The sequence below is a fragment of the Alexandromys fortis genome, unplaced genomic scaffold (genome assembly GCF_014885135.2).
Source record: "Alexandromys fortis isolate MF-2015 unplaced genomic scaffold, M_Fortis_MF-2015_v1.1 scaffold_134, whole genome shotgun sequence".
NCBI lineage: Eukaryota > Metazoa > Chordata > Mammalia > Rodentia > Cricetidae > Alexandromys > Alexandromys fortis.
In genome coordinates this window covers 4,245,537-4,269,215 of record NW_026068007.1, presented here as the reverse complement: position 1 = coordinate 4,269,215, position 23,679 = coordinate 4,245,537, and the positions used below count along the sequence as shown (strand labels likewise).

The 23,679-nt window shown below is 40.4% G+C and overlaps 1 protein-coding gene across 1 annotated transcript in view; it reads left to right on the top strand.

Annotated features, from left to right (window-relative positions):
• Positions 1 to 23,578, top strand: part of Katna1 (katanin catalytic subunit A1) — a 27,676-nt gene extending 4,098 nt beyond the window's left edge. Inside the window, exons 2-11 of the mRNA XM_050161591.1 lie at positions 4,562 to 4,736; positions 6,896 to 7,053; positions 8,778 to 8,958; positions 10,626 to 10,747; positions 13,691 to 13,796; positions 14,827 to 14,985; positions 20,527 to 20,653; positions 21,744 to 21,878; positions 22,250 to 22,376; positions 23,219 to 23,578. Coding sequence (XP_050017548.1) covers positions 4,569 to 4,736; positions 6,896 to 7,053; positions 8,778 to 8,958; positions 10,626 to 10,747; positions 13,691 to 13,796; positions 14,827 to 14,985; positions 20,527 to 20,653; positions 21,744 to 21,878; positions 22,250 to 22,376; positions 23,219 to 23,417 — 1,482 coding nt within the window. The 5' untranslated portion in view covers positions 4,562 to 4,568 and the 3' untranslated portion in view covers positions 23,418 to 23,578. The remainder of the gene's footprint in view (positions 1 to 4,561; positions 4,737 to 6,895; positions 7,054 to 8,777; positions 8,959 to 10,625; positions 10,748 to 13,690; positions 13,797 to 14,826; positions 14,986 to 20,526; positions 20,654 to 21,743; positions 21,879 to 22,249; positions 22,377 to 23,218) is intronic.
• Positions 23,579 to 23,679: the final 101 nt, after the last annotated feature.

Genomic DNA, 23,679 nt, shown 5'->3' with positions numbered 1-23,679 from the left:
CTAGCTCATGCCCGAAATAACAACACACAAACTGTGTTCATTTAAGAACTGCTTGGCCCATGAACTCTAGCCCTTACAGGCTAATTCTCGCACCTGGACTAGCCCATTTCTAATAATGTGTGTAAGCACCCCAAGGTGCGCTTACCAGGAAGATTCTAGCCTCTGTCCATCATGGGTCTGAGCTTCATGCGTCTACCTGGGAGGGCTGAGCATGGCGTCTCTGCTCCAGAGCGCAGAGCTGTCGGGTCTCTCCGGGAGCAGAGCAGAGTCTGACCTCACTTCCTCTTCCGCCCAGCATCCTATTCTGTTTATTCCACCCACCTATGTTCTAAGCTATGAGGCCAAGCAGTTTGTTTATTATAATTAACCAATTATACCTTTCTCCATCAAGAAATGATAAGGGAAATTGAAGAATTTCATAAATAGAAGTGTTAATATTCTGACTTAGGATGCTGGAAAGATGAATCAGTGGTTAAGAACACTTACTGCTCGGGGCTGGAGAGATGGCTCAGCAGTTAAGAGCACTGACTGCTCTTCCAGAGGACCCGGGTTCAATTCCCAGCACCCACATGGCTCACAACTGTCTGAAAATGCAGTTCCACGAGATCTGACACCTTCACACCAATGCACATAAAATAAAATTAAATAAATCATTAACATTGAAAAAAAGAGAACACTGACTGCTTTTCCAGAGGACCTGGATTCAATTCTCAGGACCCACATGGCAGCTCCCAACTGTCCCTAACTTCAGTTCCAGGGGAATCTGACACCCTCACACAGAAATACATGTAGTCAAAACACCAATCTACATAAAATAAAAATTATTAAAAAATATCCTGGCTTAGATATTGCTACAGTAATAGAAAGTGATGATTTTTTTAAAAATCTGACATTTAGTGAAATAAGGGTGCTTTAGTAGTATATGTGTAAACACTTTGTTTTCTTTGATAGCCAGGGACTCTGTATGTTATCTGTTAATGTGGCCTTGGATTGACTTTCTGTTACTTGTCTATTAGAATGGTAACTAACAGGTGGCGTGGTAACTCAGCCGTGTCCCAGCACTTGGGAGGCTGAGCAAGAGAGCTAACTAAGATGGGTTCTTGACCAACCTGAGCTGGTGTGATACTCAGCCACTCCCCCTGCCTGAAAAAAAGAAAGAAAAATAGTTGGCATGAAAGGAATTTTATCTGACCGGAAAGAGAAATTCAAAACATACAGTTGAAGAAGGGTAGAAATAACTTTTATGAGCTTTGAGTCCTGAACCATGACCCCTCCCCAATAGAGCAACTTATCCAAGGCCATAGGAATCAGCTGTACACTTCAGAGCAGGCCAGGTTCCTCTCCACCTATGCCACTGCCCAGACTAGGCATCACCATAGTGCTGAGATGGTTTCAGGGCAGAAGTACTCATGGAGGAATCAAATGGGCCTGGAGAGATGGCTGCTTTTCCCGAGGACCCAGGTTCAATTCCCAGCAACCACATGGCTGCTTCCAAGCATCTGCAACATCAGTGTCAGGGAGTCTGATGCCTTCCTCTATCCTCTGTGGGCACTGCATGCACTTGGTGCACACACATTCAGGCAAAACACCTAAATACAAAAAGTAAAAATTCAAAAAACTAATCAAATAATAATCCTGACTTGGTGGGTTGAACTGAGGATCAAGGAGTGTGAGGTTTTTGAGGAATAGAAGCTAGACCAAGGGAAAGGGGTTTTGTAGTTAGGACAACACAACAACAGTCATCTATTCAAAGGTGTTTTGAGGTCTGTGTGCCAAGCGTGTCCTTAGTGCTGAGGGTACAGCAGGTAACAGAGGTAGAGTCTCTGCTATGGAGCTTTATTATTAAGGTAAATATCTGTGGTTACAACTTGCGGCGGTCGTTATTTATGTCGCGGGATTTTTTTCCCATCTTTTTCTTTTGTTCCTTAGATGCTGGGTCTTGAGTTACTGATAAGATGGCCTAACCTCAATTCATGCCTATACTGCTATGTCCTTGTAAGTTACTGCACAGCCTACTGCTAACACACATACATACAGTTACTGCATAGCTTACTGTTAGCACACACTCAGTCACTGCACAGCTTACTGCTAACACACACACAGTTACTGCACAGCTTACTGTTAGCACACACTCACAGTTACTGCACAGCTTACTGCTAACACACACAGTTACTGCACAGCTTACTGATAACACACACACACAGTTACTGCACAGCTTACTGTTAACACACAGCTACTACATAGCTTACTGTTAACACACACAAGTTACTGTACAGCTTACTGTTAACACACACTCACAGTTACTATACAGTTTACTGTTAACACACACAGTTACTGTACAGCTTACTGCTAACACACTCACAGTTACTGCACAGCTTACTGCTAACACACACACGCACAGCTGCTCTGGGTCAGGAATGTGTGGGTTTGTGATGCTTCTGATTCAGTCTTTTACCAAGCTGTGATGAAGATGTCATCCAGGACTGCAGTCATCTCAAGACATAACCAAAGGAGCATTCAAGCTCATTCATGTGGTTGCTAACCGGATTCAGGGCATTGTGGGTTCTTGGTGCCCTGGGACCGCCCTCATTTCTTTGTGGTGTGAGCCTCTTCACAGAGGACCTTGCCACATAACAGCTGGTTTCCTTTGAGTGGATAAGCAAGAGACAGTGAGTAGGATGGAAGTCACAGCTTAATCCCAGGAGGAAAATCTCATCCATCCTTTTTATTAGCCCAGACTGGCTTCAAGCTCAATATACAACTGAGGATGGCTTTGACCTTCCAGATACTAGGATTACAGGTGTGTGCCCCCTGTACCTGATTCTTTGATTCACATTTCTCTCCTCCCCCTCTTTAGATTGGTATATTCCATATACATTCTTAGGTATACATGTATATTTTAAAATGAGTGTTTATGTAGCATAGGTAATTTTTACTTTAATAAAATGATATTCAAATTAGACATTGTTCTATGTCTAGGATTTTTGTTCCCCAATCGTTTATTTTTGATGATCTATTTATTTTGCTATTTATAAAGTTGTTTATTACTTCCATGTACTATATGTTTACTGTGTTCTTTGCCAGTTTCCTAACAGAACAGATTGCCTCCAACTTTTTTTGTAGTGTTTTGTATTTGAATATATGAAATATACATAATATGGGCTGACATTTTCATACATACACATAATATATTTTATATTTTCCCTGCCTCTAATTTTTTGATAATTCAAATAGTTCTATCATTAATGTTCAAAATCAAGTCCTTTGTGAGGCTTTCTCTGAAGTCTTTTATAACATTTCTACATAGAGCCATTGATACATATATATATCATATGTATTATATATATATATGATATCCCTAAGTATTCCTTGATTGTTCTTTAAAATGAGTGTGCAACTTTATTCTCACAAACTGTTCCTTTCTTACAAAATTCACACTCATATTTAGCATTATTGAACTTGCTTTTGTTTTTTGCTTTTCAAGACAGGGTTTCTCTGTGGTATAGCTCTGGCTGTCCTAGAACTTGCTCTGTAGACTAAGCTGGCCTCAAATTTACAGAGATCTGCCTGCCTCTGTCTCCCTAGTGCTTAGATTAAAGGCATGCACCACCACTTCCCAGCCTTATATTTTTTTTAAAAAAGTTTTATTTTTATTTATGCACATAGGTGTGTGCCTGTGTGAATTTATGTGTACCACTTGCAGGCAGGTGTCGACGGAGGCAAGAGGATGTTGGAATCTTGAAATAGAGTAACATACAGTTGTGAGCCACTGTGTGCAAAAGCAATTAGTGCCCTTAACCACTGAACTATGTTCCAGCCATGTAATAATTATCTATTACTGCCCAATAGTTCCATTTGGATATTTTATTGTGTAAATTGAGGGTTTCCCCCCCACCTCTGGTTCCTGAAAAAACACTCAGAGACTTATATTAATTATAAAAGTTTGGCTGATGACTCAGGCTTATTATTGACCAGCTCTTTTAAATTAACCCATTTCTGTTATTTTATGTTTTACCATGAAGCTCATGGCTCATCTTGCTTTTCTGGTGACTGCTGGGTGTCTCCCTCAACTTTGCCTTTTCTGCCTTGTATTTAGTTTGGCTTTCCTGCCTAGCTGTATTCTGCCCTGCCATAGGCCAAAGTAGCTTTGCTCATCAGCCAATAAAAACAACACATATTCGCAGTGTACAAAAGGACATCCCACATCATCTCCCCTTTTCTGTCTAATTAAAAAGGGAGGTTTAACTTTAACATTGTAAAATTACATATAACAAAACAGGTATCAAGCAAGAATTACAGTTACAATATTTAGTCTATTTGTATTTGGCAAAATTAAAGAAAATATGTATTCTATCTTTGTTTAAAAACTTACTTTGTCAGTGTTGGGGCAGTTGTACACTGTGGTGTATGCACATGGAGGTCAGGACAGAATGGTCTCACTGACCCCATTGTAAACTTCCTTATTAAAGGAGTCCTGCAAAGTATATTTTTTAAGAAGCTTTGTACTTACTTTTTAAAAGATGTATAACGTGAAAATGTTTCTTGTTTCTTCTTTTCTTAGCTTACATATGAGCATGAGTCTTCTCATGATAAGTGAGAATGTAAAATTGGCTCGTGAGTATGCCTTGCTGGGAAACTATGACTCTGCGATGGTCTATTATCAGGGAGTTCTTGACCAAATGAACAAGTATCTGTATTCAGTCAAAGATACATACCTCCAGCAGAAATGGCAGCAGGTAAGAATCATGGCTGCTAGGTTTAATACTCAGAAAATTTAGATTGACTTTCAATGCTGTACATGCATTCAGAGAGTATAAGCTTTTTTGTTTGTTTGTTTAGTTGGTTGGTTTTTTGAGACAGGGTTTCTTTGTGTAGCTTTGACTGTCTTAGAACTAGCTCTGTAGACCAGGCTGGAGTTGAACTCACAACTGGTCTAAAGTATACCCTGGCAATCTGAATAAGTAAGCTCTAGTGCCGGTGAATGAGTACAAGCAGGCCAAGAGCAAACGTTCTTCTTCTGTCCTTTATACAGGCTGCCACGAGAAGATGTGGGTCTTCCCCCTCAACTGATCCAATTAACTAAAAATCCCTAACAGGTGTGCCCAATGACTTGGCGTTTTAGTTAATTCCAGAGGTAGTCAGGTTGACAACCAAGACTCGCTGTCATGGTGAGCAGCAGCCCTTTAATATCAACAGTGTTGTGACCTCTGCTTCATTATTCTGATTATTGTAATCTATTAATACTTTTAAAGTGAAAGTTCTTTTTGTTTCTTTTTTCTTTTTCTTGCTTTTCAAGACAGGGTTTCTCTGTAGCTTTGGAGCCCGTCCTGGAACTAACTCACAGAGATCCGCCTGCCTCTGCCTCCCAAGTGCTGGGATTAAAGGTGTGCACCACCACCACCTGGCCCTTCCTATTTTTTTTTAAGACAGGGTCTTTCTCTGTGGCCCTGGCTGTCCTGGAGTTTGCTGTGTGGGCTATGGTGGCCTCGTACTCAATCATCCTGTCTCTTCCTGCCCATTCTTAGGATTAATGGCTTGCACCACCACATCCAAGCCCTGCAGTTGATTTGTTAATGTCGTTGCTGAAATTGCAAATGACAGCAAATTCTTGCAGAACCTATTTCCTATAGAACTTTACAAAGCTGATCATATTTGAATCCCATTTAAGGAATTTTAGACACAAGGACCAGAAGAAATTATAATTAGGAACCCTGGAACTTATAAAATCTAGTCTAGGGCAGCATTTTCCAAAGTTCAGCTGTTAGAATAGAACATTACAGAAATGAGTGGTTCCTTAGGCTGAATTTGTTGTGAACTGTTCATTCCTGGATGCTGTGTAAATACAGTACCACACTTGTCTGTAACACTTGAAGAGAAGTAGCCTCTTTTGGAAAATAACTTTTTCTTAAATTGGACTGTCCATATTCATGTTACTGGGAGAGAAACATACTTTAAAAATATATAAATCGCTTTAAATGTATAGTTCAGTATAAAGTTCTAAACATTGAAACTTTATACTATTAACACTCAGTAGTGTTAAATACATTCAGAATGTTGTACGACCATTACCCTGTGTAATGAAATTCGATCATGGTTTTAAAAATTAACTAAACCTGATATACACACCTGCAATCCTAGCACCTTGGAGGCCCCAGCAGGAGAATTGTGACTTTGAGGCCGCTGTACAATACTCATGGAACCTTGTTTAAAACCAGAATCATTTGGTTAAATAGTATAAATCCATCAAAGGGCAACCTGCAGAAGTTTTGTTTTTGTCAAACTTGAAAGTTGCAGCTAACCTTTCAGTTGTTGCACGGTTTGAAGAAGGATTATGTGGGCATTAGCCGGGCGGTGGTGGTGCAGAGGCAGGCGGATCTCTGTGAGTTTAAGGCCAGCCTAGACTACAGAGAGAGTTCCAGGACAGCCAGGATTGTTACACAGAGAAACCCTGTCTCCAAAAACAAAAAAGCAAAAAGAATTATGTAGGTATCAATTTAATTAGCCAGGGTTTGTCTTAAAAGATTTTGTTTTCTGTGTGTGAGTGTTTTGCCTGCATGCATGGCAGTGCACAAAGTGAATACGTTGCCCAAAGAGGCCAGAAGAGGACAGCAGATCCCTTGTGGAGTTAACAGATGGTTGTGAGCTGCCGTGCAGGTGCTGAGAATCAAACCCGGGTCCCCTGGAAGAACAGCTCTTACCCTCTGAGACACCTCTCCAGCCCCATAGCTAGCATTTTAAATCATTCTTTCAGAATTAATTTTGAGAACAGAAAATCAGTCGTTGCAATTTTGTAAGATGTTTGATGTAGTTTGCTCACTCTCGATCAGTTGGGGCTTCTAACATAGGAAATGGCCCTAAGTTAAAGGAATTTAGTCATATTCTTCTTTGAAACCAGGTTTGGCAGGAAATAAATGTGGAAGCTAAGCATGTTAAGGACATCATGAAAACACTCGAGAGCTTTAAACTGGACAGCACTCCTCTAAAAGCTGCGCAGCATGAGCTTCCAGCTTCTGAGGGAGAAGTGTGGTCCTTGCCTGTACCTGTTGAGCGAAGGTAAGTGGAGACTTTTTAAGAAGACTTGCCCAAGAAGCTGACAGATTTTGCCTTGGCCATATCTAGGAGATGGACTAGGTTGCTGGGAGACAGGGACATGGGGAACATTTGTACTGAAATGTCCTTTTAGAATTGTTTAAATGTGTATCAAATTGAGGTGGAAAGTAGCCGGAACTGCTGGTGCATGGGCTGAAAGTAGCTGACTCAGCTTACAGACTGAGGACATCTGGGAACTGGAGTTTTCTTCACTCTGTGACTGCTGGAAAACCATGCATGCATCTGTAACTCATATTTTCCACATGTAAATCGAGGGATTTAGACTGGCAGGCTTTTGAGCCTGCTTGGCTTTCTTTGGCATTTATGCCCACTTTTCTACTAAGAGACAGCAGATGAATAATCAATAAAGTGCCAGGTGGTATCTGGTGGCACGTGTCTTTAATCCCAGCACGTTGGTGGCAGCAGGAGACAGATCTCTGAATTTAAGGCCCACCTGGTCTACAAAGTGAGTTCCAGGACAGCCAAGACTACACAGAGAAACCCTGTCTTGAAAACAAACAAAAAACAAAACAAACCAAAGCAACAACAACAGCAAAAACCCCAGACAACTAAGGTGCACTGACTTTAGATAATATACTTTCTTTGCGCTGAAGTATACCCTGAGGTACTTGAGAATAGGCCCTTTCCCTTTTTGTTCTTTTTGGTTTTTGTGTGTTTTTATTCATTCCACATTAATCAAAGAGCCACTAAATATGGAGGTCTACATTTGGCCATTGAGTCAAAATGAAATAAGCGGGTTATATTTGAGCATGAGGCACCTTCCATGAGATTTTGAAATTTCCACCGGTATTTATTTTTATTTACCTATTTTATGTGTATGAATGTTTTGTCTGTATGTATATGTGTATACCACCTGTGTGCCTGGTGCCTGTCATATTTACATAGTTCCATGTATTTGTTTCCTGGCCTGTCCATGATTTGAGGTTGATAAAGTTCTCCTAGTTCCTGAAACTGGAGTCACAGGCAGTTGTGAGCTGCTATGTGTGTCCTGGAAACTGAGAATCCAGGTCCTCAGCAAGAGCAACAACTGCTCTTAATTGCTAAGCCATCTCTTCAGCCACCACCTTTTTTTCCCTTTTCTTTTTTTGTTTCTTCCTTCCTCCCTCCCTCCCTTCCTATTTTTTTCTTTTCTGTTTTGAGACAGGGTCTAATTATATAACCCTAACTTTGGATTTGCTATGTGTGCCTGGTCTCTAACTCACAGTGATTCATCCACATGCCTCTGTCTTTCAAATGCTGGGAGTAAAGGTCATGTACCACTGTACCCAACTTTCATCCTAGTCTTTTAGAATAGGGAAATTATTAAAACCTTTAGCTAAACCACAAGATTATAATATATTCTAAGAAGAATCACACTGAATTGCTTGTTTAGTCATGGAGAAGAAATCCAGCATTTGCATTTTGGTTCTTCTGATGAACATTGTTTTCTGATAACTGCTCTTTGCTGCACAGTAATGTCCTAAATAGGAGTGACTTTTACTTCCCCTTGTTTCTAAAGTGTGACAGTACTGCATCCCTGTCATTGGCCATGGCAGTTTACCTGGGTTTCAGCATCCTAAAGTTTGTGCTCCATGTTTGCCTTGACTTCTTTAGTTCTTTTCATTAGCTGGGTGTGTACCCGCTACTTCAGGAATTAAGTATGATTTTAATGATCTTGTGTTGTTTAGACCCTCACCAGGACCTAGGAAACGTCAGTCTTCTCAGTACAATGACCCTAAACCACATAGTAACCGCGCAGGCACAGTCGTCAGACCTCACCGTCCGTCTGCACAGCATCTTCACAATGACAGAGGGAAAGCTGTTCGTAGTCGAGAAAAGAAAGAACAGAATAAAGGAAGAGAGGATAAGGTAAATGTTATGGCCTTTGAAAGTGAAAGGTGGAGCTTGGGAGATGGCGCAGTGGTTAAAGTACGCTTAGTGCTCTTCCTGAGTTTGATTCCTAGCACCTCCATCAGAGCGCTCAATCTCCTCTGCCTCCATCTCCTAAGAACCCCACACCCATGTGACATACTTAAACACACACACCAACAAAAGTGAGATTTACTTACTTGATGTGTATGGATGTCTTGTCTGCATGTTCATTTCCACATCATAAGAGCGCACTGGATCCCATAGGACTACAGTTACAGACAGGTGGAAGGGCCATGTGAGTGCTGGGAATTGAGCTCAGAACTTCTTGGAGAGAAGCCAGTGCTCTTAACTACTGAGTTTTCTCTCCAGTCCCCATAAAAAAACAAAATGGTTTTGGTTTTTGTTTTGTCTTTTTTTTCCCCCCAAGATAGGGTTTCTCTGTGTAACAGCTCTAGCTGTCCTAGAACTTGCTTTGTAGACCAGACTGGCCTTGAATTCACAGAAATTTGCCTGCCTCTGCCTCTCAAGTGCTGGAATTAAAGGCTTGTGCTACAACTGGTTGGCCAGAACTAAAAATTAATTTAATTTTTGCTTAAATTAAGTAGATACACATCCATCCATCCATCCATCCATCTATCTATCTATCTATCTATCTATCTATCTATCTATCTATCTATCTATCTATCTATCCATCCATCCATCCATCCATCCATCCATCCATCCATNCCATCTATCTATCTATCTATCTATCTATCTATCTATCTATCTATCTATCTATCTATCTATCCATCCATCCATCCATCCATCCATCCATCCATCCATCCATCCATCGATATGGGGGTTGTGAAGTGATTTGCTGATAGTCATTTTATGACTTCTGAGTACAGAAGTCCTCTATATCCCTTTATTCTCCCTTTTCACAAATAAAAACATTTCCTTTGTATTAATTTAGAACTGCATTAGACTTGTAATTTTTGCTTTGCTGTTTAATGTAATTTAGAAAACTTGGGGAAATAAAACCTGCCATATTTACATAGTTCCATGTATCGTTTCCTGACCTGTCCATGTTTTGAGGTTGATAAAGTTCTGCTAGTTTCTTATCTGAGGTTTGTTTGTCTGTTTGTTTTGAGGGGTGTGGTTTTGGTTTGGTTGGGTTTAGTGAGGTGTCTCTCAGTCCTCTTGTTCCTAATTCCCAAGTGCTGGAATTCTGTGCCTGTGTTCCTACGCCTGTCTTATTATCCTCTTCCGTTCTTAAGGCTACTGTGCTGAAAGGACTCTGGGTTTCCTGTGCACTTGGTAAATACTGCACCACTTCCTTCTGGCCTATAGTGTCTTGGAAAAAGCTATATTGATTAATTAGAATTGGTTTTCCTTGGCCAGGTGTGGTGGTAATACCATTGGTTTGGGAGGCAAGAGGGTCAGAAGTTTGACTTGTGTTAGGTTTACACCAGGAGACCATTCCATAAACAAAATCACTTTGGTTTGATCATTATTTCTGATTCACAGAAACAAAATACAAACTTATTTATTTATTTATTTATTTACTTACTTACTTACTTATTAAAGATTTCTGTCTCTTCCCCACCGCCGCCTCCCCTTTCCCTCCCCCTCCCAAAATACAAACTTCTAATTAAAATTTCTTCTGTTTTTATCTCCTCATGTAGAGCAAATCACCGGCTGCAGTTGCAGAACCAGAGGCACATAAATTTGACAGCACTGGATACGACAAGGACTTGGTAGAAGCTTTGGAAAGAGATATAATTTCCCAGAATCCCAATGTTCGGTGGTAAGTCACATCGCAAAATAATCGAGCTGATGACAGTTTTGGAAGATGGAGAAAATCTGGGTATGTGCCAAAGATTATCTTTGAAGATAGAGGATCTGTGGTATAAACAGGACATAAGTGGAAAGCTGCATCACCCACATGTTGTCTTGAGATTTTTATTCCTGTTTGTTGTGAGACAGGGTTCCCTGTAGTGCAGACTGACTCCAAAATGGCTGTGTAGCCAGCACGGCATTGAATTTTGTCCTTTTGACCTGAGCGCTGACAGACATACGTTACAGTGGCCAAGTTACATAGTGATGGTGAGGGCTCTAGGGCTTGTGCTTCCTAACCAAGTATTAAACCAATTGTACTGCATTATCTAGACTTTAGTTTGAAGTGTTTTATATTTTTATTTGTATTTTGCATTTTTAAGTTTATTATTTTATGTGAATGAGTGTTTTGCCTGTGGAGGGCAGAAGGCAGTGTCCTATCTCCTGGATCTGGAGTTACAGACGCTTGTGAGTTGCATTGTGGGAGTCAAATCTGGTATTCTGTGAGAGCAGCCAGTGCTCTTACCAGTGAGCCATCCATTAGGTGCTGTGTGTGTGTGTGTGATATTAGGTATTGAACACAGGTCTCATACATATGAAGCAAGTTCTTTGCGAACAGAATATCCCTAGTTCTTAAGATTCTTTTAAATTAATAAGTCATATACAAAGAGGGACTAAGAACACTAATTTCATTTCTTGGGCCCCTTTCTAATGTCGAAAAGATTGAGGTTTTTTTTTTGTTTGTTTGTTTGTTTTAAACTTTTATTATTGCCCTAAGGTGGTGCTGCATGCCTTTAACACCAGCTCTGGGGAGGCAAAGGTAGGTGGATCTCTGTGTCCAGGACAGCCAGGGATACTTAAAGAAAAAACAAAAAGCAAACAAACAAAAAAACCCAAACAAACAAACCTCTTATTCTCATGAAAAAAAAAAACAAACAAGCAGAAACTCTTATTATTGTGTGTATCATGGGGTAGAGCCTGTGCTATGGCACAGATTGGAGATTGGAGAAAACTTATGTAGACTCTCTTCTCACCCACGTTTCTGTGAGTTCTGAGGACCAGACCCTCAGTCTGGTTCAGTGACTGCTTTTACACACTGAGCAAGCGCACCAGCCAGAGGTGGAGGTTTTTATGAATTAATTTTGTTTATGTCTATGGCTTATGGTAGATTTTTTTTTATTTGCTATTAGTGGAAGATCCTCAACTTTATTTATATCTAATAAAGGAGCTATTAATTTTTATAGTGTCTTATAAGAGATCACTTTTCTACAAGTTAGTTGCATTGTGTTACATACTTTTTTTGTTTGTTTGTTTTTTGTTTTCCGAGACAGGGTTTTGCTGTAGCTATCAAGCCTATCCTGGAACTAGCTTTAGTAGACCAGACTGGCCTCGAACTCACAGAGATCCTCCTGCCTCTGCCTCCCGAATGCTGGGATTAAAGGCCTGCACCACCACTGCCCGGCTTGTTACATACTTTCAATTAAAATATTTATACAGTATAAATATACAGTATCCTTACACATTATATTTATGCAGTAAAATCTATTTTCATAATAAAACTGCTGCGTACACTAGTAGTACTGATAGGTATTCTAGTGGCTGGGAAGAACTTCATAATGATGTTGATGTTCTTTTACTGTTGTTGTCTGCCTCTCTAAGTCAAGTTGGAAGCTTAGCAGCTATATCTGCTCTATGCCTTATTTGTTATTTTTTTAAATAGCCATTCTTCTAAGCCACTTGAGTTATGAAATATAAGATAAAATGCTTCAATGATAATGCAGGTTCAGCAACCCTAATCTGAAAAATCAGAAATCCAAAAATGTACCTATATCCACATTTTAAAAAATAATTTATTTTTACTTTATATGAGTTGGTGTTTTTTTAAAGATTTATCTATTTATTATATATAATATATTCATTATGTATATAGTGTTCTGCCTGCATGTACACCTGTAGGCCAGAAGAGGGCATTAGGTCTCATTATAGATGGTTGTGAGCCACCATGGTTGCTGGGAATTGAATTCAGGTCTTCTGGAAGAGAAGACCTCTGAGCCATCTCTCCAGCCCCGTGAGCTGGTGTTTTGCCTGCATGTGTGTCTGTGTGAGAGTGTCAGATACCTTGGAACTGGAATTACAGACAGTTGTGAGCTACTTATATGGGTGCTGGGAATTTAACTCAGGACCTCTGGAAGAGCGGCCAGTGAGCCATCCTTACAGCCCCCTCAAGTTTATTTTTTGTTTTGTTTTGGTTTGGTTTTCTTTGTGTAGCCCTGGCTGTCATGGAACTAGGTCAGTAGACCATGCTGTCATCAAACTCAGATCCTCCTGCCTCCTGAGGATGCTCCACCACTGACTGTCTGGTTATTGCGTATATTTTCAAGTAGAGAGAGGTAAATGACTTTTTTCTGTGGGAACAGGCTTCCTTCTAAGTACTGGCTTGTGTCATTCATTTATACAACTTAGGGCCTTAAGCCACATTTTTAAAAAAAAAAAAAAAACAAGCAAATACATTATCTTCTGAAAGTTTGGAGAGTTTTAGATGAAATTAATCTGAACAGTTTTTGGATCAGAGAATGCTTAAGTAGTGAGGTGTATGCAAACATTTATGGTCCCAAGCTCTTCAGTTAAGGAAGTGCTTAAACTTGACTCAGGTCATATCACATCACAAATTTTAAACTAGCCCAGCGGCATAGAGAATGAATGAACGAGAGCTATGCTCTCCTGAGTTAAACTGAAAACCATTATTACCAAGAACTAAAGACAAAGGTTATCCTCTGTGTATACTGATTAGAGTGTAAGACTAGTGTTTTGTCTGTGCCATAAAATCCTGTGTGGGTGATGGTTGTCAGGGTGATGATTATAGGGCTGGATATATAATGTAAGGGGTTGGCTGATGAAGTATCTTTTCTTTCAGGGATGATATTGCTGATTTAGTAGAAGCTAAAAAGTTGCTTAAGGAAGCAGTGGTGTTACCAATGTGGATGCCAGAATTCTTTAAGGGCATTAGGAGACCATGGAAAGTAAGTCGTCAGAGGACATGGCAGTGCTGCTGTGGAGAGCCGTTACTTACTCAGATTGGAGAAAGTGGAGTAAGGAAAAATTTAAACCAGGTGTAGTAGTTCAAGCCTGTAATCCAGTGCTCAGGAGTCTTAGGCAGGAGGATCACATTGGCTTTGAGGTAAGCCTGGGCTACATGGTGAGCTCCAAGACAGCCTGGATTAGGGTAAGACCCTATCTCCCCGCAAAAAAAATTGAAAAAGTTTATGCTGTATTATTTGGAGTTTTGTGCAAGGTTCCCAGAGTAAGAAGTACAGTGTCGGGGACCATTTTGCCTGCACACAGCACACTTAGAGTGACCTTCTGCTGCACATAGGACCCATTGGCTGTGCGCTCCATTTTCAAGTCACATGACTTGTCATAGTAGTTTTGGAGATGATATGAAAAGGAGCTATTTAAAGGAATGTGGGTTAAGAGTGAGCATTTATCTACTTTTTAAAATATCAATTGTTAATAATAAATCTTTTGAATGAATAATAATAATTATCTTAACTGAATTTCAAACTTTTAATGTTACTATCTTCCTTTTGTGTAATAGAAAAGGTATTTGTTCCAGTAGTGATGGCTTATACTTTTAATCCCAGCAGTTTGGAGACAGAGATAGGTGAAGCTCTGTGAGTGTGAGGCCAGCCTGGTCTACAGAGTGAGTTCCACTCCAGTCAGTGCTAAATTAATGAGACCCTATATCAAAAAGTAAATAAGTAAAACTTTGTTATGAAATAACATTCATTTTTCTCCTTGTTCTTTGTCTCATTGTTTCATAAATTTGATACTTGGTATTTTTCATTAGAACACGGGCAAGCTACTGGACAAGGTGGTGTCCACTGATAGTCCCACTCCTCCAGAGCATAGAGCAGGAGGATCAAGGAGTCCGGGAGGTCAAGGCCTTGTTTCTGTTTATCTTCCTCAAAAAACAGAAAAGGGAAGGAAATGGCAATGGCAGATGAAGTCTTTGCTTACGCTGTTATATGATACACTGCTCTACTCCTACAGGGAGTACTGATGGTTGGCCCACCTGGCACTGGAAAAACACTCCTTGCTAAAGCAGTTGCTACAGAATGCAAGACAACGTTCTTCAACGTCTCTTCATCAACGCTGACTTCCAAATACAGAGGAGAGTCTGAAAAGCTTGTCCGTCTTCTGTTTGAAATGGTAATGTTTGAGGCAGCCCTAGCGATTCCGGACCTCTGACTTTCCCCCTTACATGGATAGGATGACACTCTGCCAAGGACCTCTGTAAATATGAGTGACTTGGGTTCCTGTTTATTTCCTCTCCTCCAGAGGTGGGGCTACAGCTAGTTTCTGAGCATGTGCACACTATGGCATTAGCATTACTAATGTGCTGTAAGAGTCTAAAATAATTATGGTTAGTTGGTTTGTTTTAAATTTCATTATTTTGTGTGTGTGTGTGTGTGTGTGTGTGTGTGTGTGTGTGGTGGGGCACAGGGCAGGTGCATACCACCACACTCAAGTAGACATCAGAGAACAGTTTTGTAGAGCAGTTCTTTGCACTTTAGTGGGTTCCAGGGCTCACACTTGTGCAACAAGTGCTTTTATCTGTTTGAATCATCTTTATAATTATATTTGTTAGACAGCATGCCTAGTTGTGACATGGTAAGGGCTGTATTTTAACAAGCCAAAGATGAGAATCTTTTTTTTTTTTTTCTAATTTTATGTGCATTTGTGTTTTAGCATGGGTGTTTAGTACCCTGGAACTGGAGTTACAGGTGGTTTTGATCTGCCATGTCGGTGCTGGGAATTGAACACCTGAGTTCTCTGGAAGAGCAGTCCGTGCCATGAAACTTAGATGACCTCTAACCTATCAACTATGCCAACAACCTTGAGTTTAAGATTAATTTTACTTTTAGTTGTGTGCATTTGTGTATATGTCTTGTGAGGTTTGTGTAAGCATGTGCAGATGCCTGTGGAGGCCAGAAGGGGGTGCCAAATCTCCTGTAGCTGGAGTAATAGGTGTTTGTGAGTGCCCTCTTGTGGGTGCACGGAACTAAACTCCAAATGTTCCCAAGAGCAGTAACAACCAATAAGTAACCATTGAGCCATCTCTCCAGCTGCCTCCTTGAGTTCAATGATCAATGTTTGAATTAATTTCTTCCGTTCTTATTTTGAGTTTCTCTTTTTTAAAAAAAAAAAAAAGATTTATTACTATGTATACAGTGTGCATGTACACCAGAAGAGAGTGCCAGACATCTCATTATAGATGGTTGTAAGCCACTATGTTGTTCTGGGAATTGAACTCTGGTCCTCTGGAAGAGTAGCCAGTGCTCTTAACTGCTGAACAATCTTTCCAGTTCCAAGACAGGAATTCTTAATCCTAGTGGAAAGAGTCTTGGGTGATCTTTCTGATACCATCCTGGATCTTACACTTTCTAAGCTCAAATAAGTAAATAATTAGTGAAACAAATTAGCCTCATCTCAGTTATCCATTTTCTGGAAAACTTCTTCCTGTTTTGGTTTTTATTTCTACTTCTTCTTAGATGGAGATAGGTCATAAACCAGGATGCAATTTTTTAACAGACTTTCAATGGCTTGTTACTAGTTCATAGCATAATATCAGTCTAATGGAGAATCTCTAATAATTTTGAAAAAATCATTTTCCCAGTGCTTGTGAAAAAGGGGGAAAGTGTACTGCCAATATCTCAAAATTAAAAAAAAACTAAGCTTAAATTGTTGGGTTCAGATTCCATATCAGTCACTTTTCTAGCAGTTGCCTTTAGCAGGTCCCTCCCTTTCTGAGCCTCCATTCCTTTACGTAGAAGACATTAATATACAACTTGGGAAAGTGCAACAAAAGGACCTGGCAGTGCGTACTTGTAATCCCAGAGCTGGGGAGGCAAAGGCCGGCAGGTCCCTGAGGCACTCTGCTGTCTAGCCAGCTTAATCTTGTGGTCGAGTCCCAGGCCAGTGGGAGACATTACTCAGAATTCAAGGTTGACCTCTGACCTCCACATGCATATCACACTTTAGCCCATGCTTATGCCTTTGCATACATAAACTCATGCACATTCACACATGCAGTTTACCTCTATGATAGTGGAAAGTCAACTGATACAAGAAAATTGCTTAATACAAGTCTTTACTTATTGGAGCTTGATATTACATGTTTTAAAATGATATAACACACACATTATTTTATTTTTCCCCTCTGAGACAGGGTTTCTCTGCATAGCCCTAGAATTCAGTTTTGTAGACCAGGTTGACCTCAAACTCAGAAATCCATCAGCCTCTGCCTCCTAAGTGCTGGGATTAAATGCCTGTGTCACCACCTCCCAGATTGGATTTGTTTTCAAGTGTAGAGTTTTATATTGATGTAAACTAATTTATTCTGTGGGAAGAGGCTTCCTCTTAATGCTGGCTGGCATCATTCTTTTCTCCAAACCTAGGGCCTTGGTTTTGCTCTGCACTACAGCCCACAGTGCTTTTCATATTGAGGTTTACAACGCATACCAAAATGCATTCTTTTACTGGCTTCCCCGGAGCTGCCCGGGAGAACCTTAACCATCATTAAATAGATCCCTTTGCATCTATAGGAGTGTGTTACTTGAGTGACAAGTGAGCATTGGCTGAGTCCCCAGGCAGTGCCTATAGTTTGGGGTTTCGGCCCTGTAGCTGAGTCAGAGCCCGTAGTTAATGTGGACTCCCTTTCTTGAAGACCTAACGCTTCTGCCTCTCCTATGACTTGATGATACTTTCTCCTCCATTTTGAATTAAGAGATGGGGTCATGGCTCTATAACCCTGGCTAACTTAAAATTCACAGCAGTCCTCCTCCCTCATCTGCCTGGATGCTGAGATTATAGGCATGCGCCACCACACCCAGGTGATGATACTTCTTTAAACATGTTCTCATTTCCCGTGAATCTTGTACAGTACTTACGACCTATGTTCTAAGTAATTGATTTAGTTTTTTGAGTCAGGGTCTCATCTATCATAGGGTGGCTTCAAACTCTGTATGTATCTGAGGATGACATTGAACTTGTGATGCTCAGTCAAGGTTTATTACTTATTTCTTCAGGCTTCCCTACAATATATTTTTATCATTCTTTTTCCTGTCCCCCAACTTCTCCCACATTTCTCCCTTTCCTACCAACCCAATTTCATGTTCTTTCTCATTTCAAAAAACATAAAAATATTTTTCCCTTTATTTTATGTGTATGGGTGTTTTGCCTGTGTGTATGTCCTATGTGTCATGTGCATGCAGTGCCTGAGGAAGCCAGAAAAGGTTATCACATTCCCTGGGACTGGGACTATAGACTGTTTTGAGCTGCCATGTAAGTGCTGGGAACTGAACCCGGGTCTTCTAGAGGAGAAGCCAGTGTTCTCACCTCTGAGCCATCTCTCTAGTTCCCTCTTTCTTTAAAAAAGAAAGAAAGAAAGAAAGAAAGGAAAGAAAGAGAGAGAGAAAGAAGAAAGAAAGAGCCATTAAAACCACAGAGTCTGATTGTTGTTAGCCAACTACTCCTGAGTGTGGGATGAGACTTTCTTTTTTTTTTTCTGAGAATTTGTCTGGAAGTTAAAATCTGTATTTTTGTTTTGTGTGTATGGGTGCTTTGGCTGCAAGTGTGTATGTGTACCCATGTGCATGTCTGGTGCCCAAAAAGGCCAGAAGAGGCCGTCAGATCCCTGGAACTGGAGTAGATAATGTGAGATGCCCTGTGGGTACCATATAGAGCCAGTGCTCCTAACTGCTCTGCCATCTCTTCAGCCCCTAAAGGCCTGTATTTAACTTTAGTGAAAATGTCTATGGTTTTTCATATGACATAAAAAATAATTGTCTAATTCGTTGTTTTGTTTAAACAGCAGAAAATGTGCTGTGCAGGGCTTTTTACAAATTACTTTTCTAGTTATTAGACCCTCTGAGAGCCTCAGATCAGACATCCTTAGAGGTCCACCTGTCAGTGCTCTCATGTGGCTGGTGTTGACTTGGGGCAGGCGCATAAGGGGACTGAGGTGAGAAGCAGGAACCAGAGAGTGCACCCTCACTGCAGCTGCTGGCGCAGAAGTGCAGGAGTCAGCATTTGGTCTCCAGTCGAAGCCTGTGCTCGTATCCTATCCTGATTAGGAGGAGGGTGTGATGAGCCATGTCTGAATCCTCTTGGTTGGATTCTCCTAATAGTGGGCTGTTACCAACAATGGTTTGCACATAGCAGAGGTTTCCCTTACCAGAAGCCAGAGCCAATTGGTGTCCATTGATAATCTCTCCACAGTGCCCTCCCAAGCCAAGCAGAACCAATTTGACATGTGTCCTGTAGCCTTCACTTGAAGCAGAAGAATCAGAAATGGGGGGTTTTGCTTGGTGTGACAACATACAGAATGAAATTTAATTTTCGTTCATGTGCTTAGAACACAACAGTAAGCTGGGCGGTGGTGGTGCACACCTTTAATCCCAGCACTCATTTGAGGCAGAGGCAGGTGGATCTCTGTGATTTCAAGGCCAGCCTGGTCTATAAGAGCAAGTTCCAGGACAGGCTCCAAAGCTACAAGGAAAAAAAAAAAAAAAAAACCCTTTTTTTATAAATAAAAAAAAAAAAAACCCACCACAGTAAAATTGACTCTTCTAACAATCTACTTAGAAACATAAAGATACATTTCATGTAAAAAAAAAAAAAAAAAAAGGTTAAGTTTATGTAAAAATGACCATTTAACTAGAATTTCTCTGTTAGACGGATGCTATACTGTAAAGGAATGGTTTCAACCAAGCTTTTTCTAGAACTTGAGACTATCTACCAGTACTTCTAAATGTCCTACCATAGTTGTCATATAATAGGGTATAGGATAATCCTGTATTTATCACACAGATACTTTTTTTTTAATTGTTGTTTTGTTTTGGAGAGAGAGAGAGAGAGAGAGAGAGAGAGAGAGAGAGAGCCAGTTTATATAATGGAAAAAAGATGATGTCTATGTTTTCATTAGAAGCTATGTTTTAGACTGTGACAGTGCCCATCTGAAATCCCAGCAAGAGAAATGGACTCAGGTCGCCTTCAGCTATAGAGCAAATTGGGGATACCTGGGATTAATAAATTCCTGTATCCAAAAAAGAAAAAGATGGGACAACGAGATGGCTCAATGGTGCTTGCCACCAGGCTTGTCAACCTACTTTGATCCCTGCGACCCACATGGTGGAAAAAGAGCTTGACCACCTGCAAGTTGTCCTTATGTAAATACGCTCTGTGGCTCTTCTACACCCACACATACATGCATGCACACAAATAAATGTAATTAACACACACTTAAATATGATGCCGTGGCCTCTTTTATTTCCTTTAGGCAAGAGAAAAGGTGTATGGCAGCCTCTTTACTTGTTTGCTAGTTTTTTTTTTTAAAAAGATTTGTCGATTCCTATTTTCTGTGTAAATCTGAATGCCTGTGTGTATGTCTGTGTGTCGTGTGTGCTGGTTCCCACAGTGGCTAGAAGAGGGTGTCAAATCCCCGTAACTGGAGTTACAGAAAGAAGGCTGTGAGTTGCCTGTCTGCATGCTGGAAACTGAACTTAGGCTCGCCACAAGAGCAGCAAGTGCTCACGTTTCCCAGTTCCTAATCTACAAATTGTTTATTTCCGTGACACCGGACAGAGCAGGCAAGCACGCCATCACTAGGTGTATTCCCAGCCTCAGATTGTTTTTAAATTAGAAAAATCAAAACCCTAAAACCTGCTGTTGCTTGGTTTCTTCCTTTAGGCTCGGTTTTACTCTCCAGCTACCATATTTATTGATGAGATAGATTCCATTTGTAGTCGCCGAGGGACTTCTGAAGAGCATGAAGCAAGCCGAAGGGTGAAAGCCGAGCTGCTGGTTCAGATGGATGGTACACATGTCTGTGCATAGATTGGGGATGGAGCTGCTTGTGGTGCTAGTCCAGCACGTTCAGTGTATGTTAGAACTCCAGAAGGATGAGAGAGGAGGCATTCAGGGCAAGAGACCCGTAGCAGTAAATGGATAGATATTCTTGAATGTGTGACATAGCAGAAGTAATGGCATCCACACACCACTCTTTGGCATATATATTGATTTCTTATTTTTAGCCACAATAAGTAGACATAAAATGCAAACAAATTGGCCTTAGGGGTTATGTATGTACTTGGAATATTTCCACACATAAATTGTGAATACATTTTTATTTATTTTTAAAGAGTTATTTATTTATTTATTTATTTATTTATTTATTTATTTATTATGTATGGAATGTTCTGTCTGCATTTATGCCTGCAGGCTAGAAGAGGGAGCCAGATCTCATTGCATATAGTTGTGAGCCACCATATAGTTGCTGGGAATTGAACTCTGGATCTCTGGGTGAGAGCAGTGCTGTTGATCACTGAGCTATCTCTCTAGCCCCTTGAGTACATTGTTAATGAGTGTGTGTTTTCATGTATGTTTGTGCATCTTGTGCATACCTGGTGCCAGAGGAGGCCAGAAGAGGGTGTCAAAACCCCTGGAACTAGAGTTCTGAGCTGCCACATGGTGCTGGCAATTGAAAAGCAGTCAGGGCTCCTAACTACTAAGGTGTCTCTCCAGACCGATAGGTTTGTTTGTTTGTTTGTGACGGGGTTTCTACACAGTCTTGGGTGTCCTGAGATTCTTCAAACTCAGAGATCCACCTGCCTCTGCCTCTCAAGTGCTGAGATTTAAGGAATGCATCACCATGTCAAGTGATTTTTTTTCTTTTTTAAATAATTGGTAAGTAATTAGATGAGCTGATGTTTTCATTAAATCCCTCTGAGTTGTATTTTTGTGTACTGCAAAACCTCATTTTCTTGGGTCACATACTCACGTAATGCTTAGGGATGCTGGAAGACTGCACCACCTTGCATCACTGTGTACAGCTTCATAGTCTGTAAAGAACTGAGCTTTATTTTATGAATCCCACTCAGTAACTTTTATTCTCCCTACCCTTTTAGGTGTTGGAGGCGCCTCAGAAAACGATGACCCTTCCAAGATGGTTATGGTTCTGGCAGCTACTAATTTCCCCTGGGACATAGATGAGGCTTTAAGGCGGCGTCTTGAGAAAAGGATTTACATTCCTTTGCCGTCAGGTATCATCAGCGAGTTTGTAATTGAGAACGGACGGTAGCCTTCCTTGAGGAGGCAGATGCATGCGCTCGTCTGTGTGGCTGTTTGGCTAGATCTAGAACCTGGAAGTCTTGATAACTTGATGAGTACACTTGCTCCAAGAATTGGAAAACAATTCCTAATACTCCATGGGCTTGAGGTGGACATGGTGGCTTTTGCCTGTAAATCCTAGTACTTCTAACTGAGGCAGGAGGATAATGAATTCAGGGGCAACCTGAACTACATTCTGAGGCCATCTTTAAAACTGTATCAGAAAGTAGGTTATTGCTTGAGCAAAATTAGCAATATTCTGTTCCCATTGAAGGCTTATGTTTTAAAATGTTTCTCCTATCAGCAAAAGGCAGGGAAGAACTGTTAAAAATAAGTCTTCGAGAGCTGGAATTGGCTGATGATGTTAACCTTGCAAGCATAGCAGAAAACATGGAAGGTTACTCGGGTGCGGACATTACCAATGTATGCAGGTGTGTATTTCTCTCTCTCATGTTTTGTAAGCATAAACTTCAGTTGTTGGTGTTTATATTGTAGGCAAATGACCTACACTGGCCAGGAGATATAGCTCATTTGTAGAGCATTTGCCTAACATGTGCAAGCCCTGAGTTTGATCCCAAGTGCTACAAAGAACCCAACCCTACACTACACTATATTTATGGTTACAAGTTGGTTTTAAGTTAGTGTTAACAGGTCTTGCATTTGATGGTCCCCAGACCACTTGAAAGCTGTAAGTTCAAGAAGCTTTGCTTCCCTGCAATATTAGATGGGAAATGACTGAAGTGTATTTAATGGTCTCACAGGACTGCATAGACTGTAATACTATAGTCTTGTTTTCAGTCACTGTGCCCTAAATGTTTTGTCCAGTTGGCTCATCACGGTGTGGCCCTGCTCCAAGTCTCAGGGCTTGCCTATGTAGCTTCCTCATTGCTAAGTGAGCACATCACTCAGAACTTGAGGGTCAGAGAGTATATATACAAATGAAGTTACTGCTAACTAACATTCCTTTCTGTCCTCATGGTAAATACCTATTCTTTCTTGAACACGTAAGGAGATGAAATTGCAAGCTTCTTGATTTTTATACTTTATCTTGGACTGTATATTCAGTATTTATTACTTGAATATTAGTATATTTATTTCATTTTGGAAGATTTCATTGCTAAAAAGAACTCAAAGCAAGCCTTGTTTTCCAATGTAAGGCGCAGTGCAGTATTAATGTATGTTTGTAATATGTGTAAGATCTTAGAGAATTTGACAGTTTTTTTTTTAATTCAATTAAAGTAACACTTTGGGCTTTTTTAAAACTTAAACCTAGGGACGCGTCCTTGATGGCCATGAGAAGGCGTATTGAGGGTCTAACTCCAGAAGAAATCCGAAACCTTTCCAGAGAAGAAATGCATATGCCTACCACCATGGAGGATTTTGAAATGGCTTTAAAGAAAGTTTCTAAGTCGGTATCAGCTGCAGATATTGAAAGATATGAGAAATGGATAGTTGAGTTTGGATCATGCTAGGTAACGTCTCACGTGTAAACGCTCAGAAATCTGCCTTAAGTCCTTGAAAAATAAGTAAATGTAGTATTTCATTGCACCGAGTGCTATATTTTTTAAACTTTCATAATGGTGTGATTTTTAAACTCTTTCAGGTTCTGAATAAAGGCTATGTTTTTACGCTGCACAGTGTTTTGATCTGCTAACTGCAGCATCTCTCCCTCTTTGCTGTTCTGCGGTAGTAACTGAAAGCTGCACTCTCACTGCAGCCAACACAGCATAGCCA